This window comes from Olea europaea, unplaced genomic scaffold (genome assembly GCF_002742605.1).
Source record: "Olea europaea var. sylvestris unplaced genomic scaffold, O_europaea_v1 scaffold83, whole genome shotgun sequence".
Classification (NCBI taxonomy): Eukaryota; Viridiplantae; Streptophyta; class Magnoliopsida; order Lamiales; family Oleaceae; genus Olea; species Olea europaea.
Window position 1 is genome coordinate 846,184 of NW_019266740.1, and position 9,313 is coordinate 855,496.

Sequence of the window (9,313 nt, forward strand, 5' to 3'; positions counted from 1 at the left end):
TTATGAATATTTTATTATAATAGTGTACATGATGTAAAATTCCACAAAAAAGAATAAAGTCAAATGACCCGCAAGAATGATCACACCAATGACCGCGCATTCACATGAATGTGTGGGTTTCGCTTGAATAAAATAATATCCGACCTCCTAGTGTGTGTATGCGATCATCGCAGTTGTCAAACTAATGTTCGTGTAGCACGGTTGCACAAAAAATATCCAAATTCTTGCTCAGTCCATTTAAAAAAGAAATTGACTCCGTCCAGCTCAACTTGCGGTTTCTCTCTCTTATCATTCATTTATCATTGAAAATATAATAATTAAAAAACATAAAACATAAAAGGAAGAAGAAAAATTCAGAATTAAACGACAGCCCGGTGCTGACGTCCCTCATACACTTCGTTTATTAGATCCCTCTTCTCGCTTTTCTCCGATCTGGTAATTTATTTCTGCATTTCTCTTAAGTTCATCAATATTAATTTTTTCCAATTGCAAATTCTTGATGTTATGATTTCTCCGATCCTGAAATAAATCTATAGGATTACCTTTTTGCCAGGTTTTTGTTTTCTGTTTTTAATTTAAAAAGAAAGGATATTTGAATCAAATCAGATGGCCGCTCCACCCGCCAGAGCCCGAGCTGATTATGATTATCTCATCAAGCTGCTGTTGATCGGCGACAGTGGTACGTGTTTTCCGCGCACTTAAAGATTTTACATTCTGATTGAAATGTGTGGACAAGCTTTTATATTTGATATTTGATTTTTGGATGGGGATTTAATATCTTTTGGTTATTTATTTGCTAGAGCCTTTTGTGATAGGAAAGCCTAACATGTCATATGATTTGCTGGTAATCTGTGTTTAGGCAGTTATAAAGATACATGTTAGATGAGAGTAACTTTGTTTAAACCTAGATATCTGCGAAGTAATATAAATGAAGTGGAGGACTAACAGGGTGAACTGCCAGTTTTCGGATACGAGATATCCATCCTAGTCACTATGGGCGTATTTGCCCAATTGACACATATGAGGGAATCAATGTTGGACTTATTGGATCCTTAGCAATTACGTGCGGATAATTAAATCTTTTCGATTTTGTTATTTTGGGCAAAAGATGCACTCTTTTACAGTTATGGATGCACATGTTTGATTACATGTTTAAGGCTGTTCCCTAATGGACTGTTGCAGATTACTTGCTTTTGTGTGCTGGTATGCACGTGTATCTATGAACTTGTTAATTCTTAATTATACAAAATCAAATTCATAAGAGATTTTTTTTTTTTTGGAAAAATAACTTAGGGTTTCAATACTTTTTAATCACCAAAATAAGTGTTTTGGAGGAATTGTAGGAGTCTGAAAATTGAAATGACTAGAATTTAAGTGAGGAAAGGGAACAGGCCACGGATAGTTAATATTCTAAAAAAATAAGTCATGATGCTCTTTGGAGGCTCTGGTAAAATTTTTGCTTGATGTGAAGATGATAAGTTGTGAACCTGACTTTAGGATAATTATTGAAATCATGTAGTGAGCCGAAGTGTGCTTATATTATATAATTTTAAAACTGGATGAGGCTTGAGAGATTTTATGATCTGGTCTATAAAATCACGGTTACTCTAAAATTAGTAAAGCCTGTCTGAAGGTGTCTAGCTGTCCATTTGATTCACATTTAGAATAACTGATTGTTAATTGTTGCTTTCATGAATGTTAGAAACCAGGGATATTGACCACCAATGGCAGTATAGTGTTTCCGAAGAATGTTTTGGAACTGGGTGAATAAATTTATCTTCGGCTGACTTAAAAAGCCTTTATAATCCTATAATCATCCGCCGTATTCAATTTTATGACTAAAGAACCTTTGTCTGCATATCTTTTTCCATTTTTTTTTATTTTTTTTTTATTTTTTTTTTTTGGGTTCAGTTTTTCTGTTTTCTGATAATATAATAGATTTTTCCGTTTGAATATTAGTTTAGCATTATTAAGATTTAAGAAAAAATTCAACAATGTATATTTCAGGTGTGGGTAAGAGTTGCCTTCTGTTACGGTTCTCCGATGGCTCTTTCACCACCAGTTTCATAACCACCATTGGGTAAGTATCTTTCAAATGCACCATAAATTCCTCCTGCTTGGATTTTCCACACTCACCGTCATGCTATATCTGATTCGATTTTCTTATGCAGTATTGATTTCAAGATAAGGACCATTGAACTTGATGGGAAACGAATTAAGCTACAAATTTGGGATACTGCTGGACAAGAACGATTCCGAACTATTACCACTGGTATGCATATGATCGATGCAAAAATCTACTTCCCTTTCCATCTCTTTTTCTCTAGAACCCTGTTTGAGTGGCACCATGTTTTTGTGCAAATGCTTTAAAGTTTATTGCATAGGGAACACTGGAAATTCTCTAGATGCATTTATATGCGTGAGAGTAGCAATTCCTTAGAAGCGCTGTGGATAGCAGAGATGAAAGTATGGGAAAGAAAATAAATTTTTAAAAGGGTAATTAGCAAAAAAATCCCTATCGTTTATTGCGAAAATTGACTATATCGTTTCAAACTTGCCATTTGCACCCTCGTTTCAAACCTTTCTTCCAGAATTGATCACTTTTGTCATTGAAATCCTTCTATGAAATATGTGTAATTTGACGCGAAACGCCCCTATCGTTTGTTTTAATTGCGTAAATGGTCACTATCATTTCAATTTTGACATTTGGACACTCAGATCGACATTTTTTTTGCTTAAAAGGTTCTTACCGTATATTTTTTTTTCATTATAACATTATAAAATAACTAATTTATAATCATCTTTAAATAAATAAATAGGAAAAAAAAAAGAAATAATATAAAAAATTGTATATCTTTGTAGTTTTATTTCTATTTTAAAATTTTATAAATTACAAACAAATCTCACGTAAAATAATTTAAAATATTCTAATAAAAAAAAAGTTATTTTTCCAATTAACCCACCTACCCTTACTCCTATGCCTATCCTCCTCCACCACCACCATAAAAATAATTAAAAAGAGAATTAAAAGTACAAAAAACATATGACGAGGAATAAGCACCATTTTTTTATAATTTTTTTTATTTTTCTATTTTTAATACTTTTTTATACTTTAAATTATCTCTTCAATTTATTTTTTGGTGGTGGTGGAGCGTAGGGGTTGGGCATAGGGGTAGGTGGGTTAATTGAGAAGATAAAATATTTTTCTTTTATCAGAACGTTTTAAATTATTTTACGTGAGATTCGTTTCTACTTTTAAAAAAAAATGAAACTCTAGATGCAATTTTTTTATATTATTTATTTTTCTCTATTTATTTATTTAAAGATAATAATAAATTAGTCATTTTACAATATTATAATGAAGAATATTGATGGTAATGACAAGTGGTAATGAGGGTGTAAATGTCAAGTTTGAAATGATAGGGACCATTTTCGCAATGAGTACAAACGATAGGGATGCTTTTTGCTAATTATCCTTTTTTAAAAAGATCACATCCCATATTACCTACTGGTAATTGTGAAGACAGACTTTTAAACTCTGTTGGGTTAGGGGAAAAAAATTGTCGTACTTGCAATTTATTACTTTTCATTCTACTTTTACCCTATAAATTTTGAAACAGTTTACTCCTACAAGAATGTTCTTTTGGTGAAATTTTCATATTTGCCCTTTTAGTGCGCATTTACATTGTGAAAATAATTTTTTACCAACACTAGACTCCAGGGATTTTCAATTTTGGAGAAGTTTGATCTCAACAGTAAACCGTGTCATAAAATACATACATATTTTGTCATCACTTTGTTCACTATCTGCATGTAGTTGCTGAGATTCTTCTCTCGTGAAATTGGCAAGCTTTCTTTTCCTAATTAATTTCTTCTTCTGCAGCTTACTACCGTGGAGCAATGGGCATTTTACTGGTGTATGATGTGACTGATGAATCGTCCTTTAACAGTAATTACTCCATGTCCTTATCATCCTTTCTTATTGACTTCTAATTATCATCCCCTCATTGGGCCAGTAGAGGATTTTTTATTTGTTTATATTGGATCCTTTAATTACGACTATTGTTTGTTATTGCATTTGAATTTTCAATTGCACGACTAACTTTTCATGATGCAGTATGTTCTATCTTTTCAAAAAAACTCAAAAATGACTTTTGCCTCTGTTTAGACATTAGGAATTGGATCAGAAACATTGAACAACATGCTTCTGACAATGTTAACAAGATATTGGTGGGTAATAAGGCTGACATGGATGAAAGCAGAAGGGTATGATCTCTCTCTCTCTCCCGCCAAAAATATATATAGCATGTGTAGGCATGCATGTCTCTGCTAATTTGCATGGGTATGTTCATATTCATGCACATTGTTCTGATGGGGAATATCTAGCAGACTAGAGGAGATAAATTAACTTGGAATTTGTCAAGCATTGTGTTGACACATAAAAATTCAGCCCAAATCGAACGGCCCAAGGAATGAAGTCCAATTGGAGGATCCCCAAGTCAGATAGCCCAAAAAACGAAGCCCAATCAGACAATTCAGGATGAAGGCCCAAATAGGGAGGCCCATGAACGCGGTAACACCATCGCCCAAGATTGCAAGTCGTCCAGGATCTGAACGAATAGAGTGCCATGCAGTCGCCCAGAGCTGTTACTCTATTCTCGCCCAAACCTTCGAGTGGCCCAAGGTCTTAGCAAACATGAAGTATTATGGTTATCAAAAAGCGCAATTATCAAAGCAGTTATTAAGCAGCCTATCACGTTCCACGATTCAAAGAATTCAATTGAAAACGGTTGAACGACAAAGAGTAATGGCAGCAGCAGTTAGAAAATGCAGTTCCATGACAAGTTGGTCATTACGAGGAAAGTAGGCAGTTATAGAACGATCAAACAGTTTTTAGGCGGTTGATCACAAAGAGATCATTCAGGGAGTATAAAAGGAAGAAAAGACATAGAGCAAAAGGACCCCGAATTAAAAACTCTCGAACAGAGAACATGTAACTTTAAATTTCTTAGTTTAGATTTAAACACTTCTTTCAGTAACTTGTGTACTTGCGCCCCTTGGAGGCATTCTATTTTTACTTTCCGATTGTAAAGTCATCACCAATAAAGAACACCCCTTTTTTGGACTTTGTCTCAAGAGGTCTATCCCTTACACAATCGTCTGATCCCTTTTTAATTGTTAGCGACGAACCCGCGCGAAACAATTTGGCACGCTCGGTGGGACCGTGGTGTTTGGTGTTGAAAATACAAAAGGTGAAACAATATACCTCAGAGATCCGATAAGGAAGCAGCAAGTCAGGGAGGAGTCCAGTCTGTGATTGAGCGATATGAGGAGCAGCATGCCTCTCCACGAACAGATGGACAAAATCAGAGCAGTAACAGTCGTTACGAACCAATGACAGAGTTGAGTCCTCGAACTATGCGTGCACTACTTGGAGAACTCACACAAGATGTCGTTGAACAGATAAATCTTCGAAATATTCATAATATGGAAAGATTTACCCAAAATGGGAATGCACATTATGACAGCATGGCCAAACAATTAAACACTTTGAACAAAATAATGAATAAGTTAGTAGGCCAAATATGTCAACCGGTTCTGCCTCTTGCAAACCACTTTCAAATTAGGACAATTGTGGGACATAATCCCTCAATCCTAAATCCGAATCAAGGGATAGAACCACTTTCTGGTTCCTCTACTTCAAACCAAGTGGGTGGTGCAGTGCCAAATCAGAACAATGGTAGTGGTACGCCTAACTTGGGGGTAATCCAAATGTAAGAGATAATGTCCTAAACAATGGACAGAATACCCTACGTGTTAATGAGGAAATAGACGTTCAGGCTAATGGTAATGGCCCAAATTATGGTAACTTTGTTGCCAATCAAGGACCAAACATGAGGCCTCATGCAAATCAACTGGTTAACCAACCTGTAAGAATTTCATATGACCCCAACGTCATGTTGAGAAATCAGATTATGGAAATCGTACAGAATCAGATGGCTTTTGGGGTGCGTCCTGTCATTAAGCCGACTTACACAAAGCCATATCCTGATTGGGTAAACCAAGCATATCCATGGCCTAGAGGGTATAAAGTGCCAGAATTCTCACTGTTTACCGGTTTAGGGAAGGTGTCTACTCTAGAACACATAGGGTGATTCACATTGCAAAGTGGTGATGTAACTGATTACCATAAAATAAGGTTTTTTCTTAGTTCATTAACAGGAGTAGATTTCTCCTGGTTCATCAACTTGTCAGCGAACTCTGTTCAAACATGACAATTATTGGAACAATTATTCCACGCTCAGTTTTATAAAACTGAGTTTGAAGTTACTTTGGCTGATTTGGCGAATCTACGTCAAATGTCAAACGAATGTGCAGAAAGTTTTCTCCAAAGGTTCAAGACAGCAAGAAGCAAGTGTTTTGTACCTCTGCCCGAAAAAGAATTTGTCAAAATCACTCAGGGTTGTTTGAGCTTTGATTTAAAAAAGAAATTTCAAGACAAGGAATTTCCTGACCTTTTCCAATTGAGTGCGAATGTGATTAGGTATGAATGATTGATAAGCGAAGAAGAGCAGATGAAAAATTCTAGTAAAGGGACTTATTACAAAGACCCAAATTTTGACATTCATACCATCAGCGATGAGTCATACGATCAAGCCGAAATGTGTTTGGCCGAATTAGTCAAAGGAGACACGTATAGTTGTCCTATAATGGCTAAGCCTAGACCATCGGGTAAGGATGAGCCCATGAAAGATAGAAACATAAAGGCTAGAACGTTCTCGTTCGATGTAATCAAAGTTGACCTTATATTTGATAAATTATATAGGGATAAGCAGATAAAGTTGAGCGATAAGCATAAATTGTCAAACCCTGAACAAATTAAGGGTAAAAAATATTGTAAGTGGCATAATGCATGGTCACATTTGACTAACAATTGCTTGGTTTTTCGCCATGTATTGCAGGATGCCATTGAATCAGGATGAATTACGTTCGACGATAAGAAGAAGATGGCAGTGGATGAAAATCCTTTTCCACAGCCACTTGGAGTGAACATGGTGACGTCTGGTTTCAAAAACAAGTTGCCAAAGTTCAAGTTGGTCATAGATGATGGAGAAGAGGACCCTGGACCACATCCCAGTGTTTTTGAACGAATCAAGGGGAAGGAGCCGAAAAAGGACGAAGATGTCCTGTGTGCAAAATGTAAAAGAGAAGTGAGTGGGAACACGGAGAAACCAGGCATATGGCAGCATCCCCATCGCCCTACTTTCTTCCCAAACACTCAGCTTGGTAGAGGGCGAGGTACATCATTCTATAGAGAACCGCCTTTTGAGAGGCAGTTCCGGCCAGTAGATAATGGGAGAACATTCAGGCCGCAACCCCGCTGGCCAAATGTATGGCATTCGTTCCAGTATAATGCAGGAAGGGCAATACCCTTCGATGAAATTACTAGAATCCAACAAAGGCGTTTCCAACGAAACTATGGACGAATGATGAGGCAGCAACAGGGAGTGCCACATCCTAAAGCGTCTAAACTACTCAAGGTAGCCAATCAAAATGTTCTCAAAGATAGTGAAGAAACCGGTACAGATGAATCAATGAAAGAGCTAACAGAAACTTCTTCTGGGAGATCAAAGTTTGAGCGAGACAGAAGGGATGGAGAAGATCCAGATCAGCCCCTTACTATCCAGTTCGGTACGTTACCTCCTGTCGTGGCTAATAATTATTTACTGGCCAATGAATTCAAGAATAAAGGAAAAGAAGAAGAAGAAAGGGAGGACAACGAAGGAGAGGCTTGCGTGCTGGAATGTGAAGAAGGTCAGACTTCTAGAGAGGCCTACAATGATGAAGAAGGCGACGGGATAACAGACATCGAAGAAGAAATCGACCTAGAAGCAGAAAGAAGAAGGAGAGGAGTATCGCACAATACTCTGTTGAAGCAACTACATCGAGAGGGAGTTCGCGAAGTAGACTTGTTGGGAGAACCATCTGGACGTTCTTTCGATTTTTACGTACTGTACGGGACGCCCAAAAGGAAGAAGAGAGTGTCTCGCTCTGAAAAGTATGGATCACCTCCAAGAATAATGCCCCCTCCCACAGGTTGGGTAATTGATGAAGAAACATTAGAAAACAGTAAGGAGGAAATTCAGGAGACAGAGGCTCAGCGCGATACGTTGCACGTCGACTTATCACAGAGGGATAATTTGATAGAAAACAAGCAGGAAGTAGAAATAGAAGCTGCTGAAAAGGTTATTTTTAAACAGCCAGCTATGAAATTGACTAAACACTTGAGGTCATTGTACGTTAAAACTCTAGTTAATGGCATCCCTGTGGCAAAAGTGCTTGTCGACAATGGAGCAACTATAAACACCATTCCATCTAGGATGATGAGGAAATTTGCAAAGATAGAGGGTGACACGATTCCAACAGAAGTCATCCTTACGAGTTTCAATGGAGGAGCAACTTCAGCTAAAGGAGTTATGCCATTGGATATAACTATTGGGACAACTACTAGGACCACAGTCTTCTTTGTAATAGATGGTCCGACTAGTTACAATGTGTTACTAGGAAGAGATTGGATACACGGAAGTCGTTGCATACCCTCATCACTCCATCAATGCCTGGTCTTTTGAAACAACAAGGGTGAAGCAGAGGTGGTGCAGGCCGATCATAGGCTTTTTGTCGTAGAAGCAAATTCAGTGAAAAGGTTCAGGTACGAAGAAAACTATGGACCTGTCAGGCTAGTCCAAGATGGGGAAGAAACTCAGATCGTCGCATAGAGTGAAGAGCCATTTTCAGCGGACGCACTCACTGAAATGTTCAGCCAAATGAGACCAAATATAGTGGTCTTAGAAGAGCCAGTAATTGGCAAAAGAATAATCAAGGAGTCTTGAATGGATTCTAAGCTACAAAAGCAAATGGCCGATAATCAGGCCTTCAAAGCCAGATTAATGGCTTTCAATAAAGAATGCAAGGACAAAACGAAAGAAGAGGCAGCCCTAAGAGCGCTGAAAGACAAATGGGCAGTACTCGAGTTAGAACAAAACATTGCCCTAAGAGCGCTGAAAGACAAATGGGCAGTACTCGAGTTAGAACAAAACATTGGCCGAGAAGTCAACAATGTGGACTATTTAGAAGAAGAAGTACTTACAAGGGAACTGGACGACGAATTGATGCGGATCATCAAACCTGGATACGCTCAAGCACAAGACCCTCTGATCAAAGTAAATATTGGCAATGAAGGAGAAGATCGTCCAACATTCATCAGCCAGATGCTCGATCAAGAGATTAGTGATAAATTAATCGCTTTGCTAAA

General features: G+C 37.5%; 1 protein-coding gene across 3 annotated transcripts in view; it reads left to right on the forward strand.

The window, feature by feature from the left end:
* The first annotated feature begins 315 nt into the window (after window positions 1-315).
* Window positions 316-9,313, forward strand: part of LOC111391745 (ras-related protein RABE1c) — a 17,485-nt gene continuing 8,487 nt past the window's right edge. Inside the window, exons 1-6 of one of the 3 annotated variants that reach the window (XM_023016993.1) lie at window positions 316-435; window positions 607-679; window positions 2,008-2,080; window positions 2,172-2,272; window positions 3,884-3,949; window positions 4,169-4,266. In XM_023016993.1, the coding sequence (XP_022872761.1) occupies window positions 607-679; window positions 2,008-2,080; window positions 2,172-2,272; window positions 3,884-3,949; window positions 4,169-4,266 (411 nt within the window). In that variant the 5' untranslated portion in view covers window positions 316-435. Of the gene's footprint in view, window positions 436-536; window positions 680-2,007; window positions 2,081-2,171; window positions 2,273-3,883; window positions 3,950-4,168; window positions 4,267-9,313 lie in introns of all 3 variants that reach the window. The other 2 variants (XM_023016991.1, XM_023016992.1) reach the window with 2 other exon arrangements.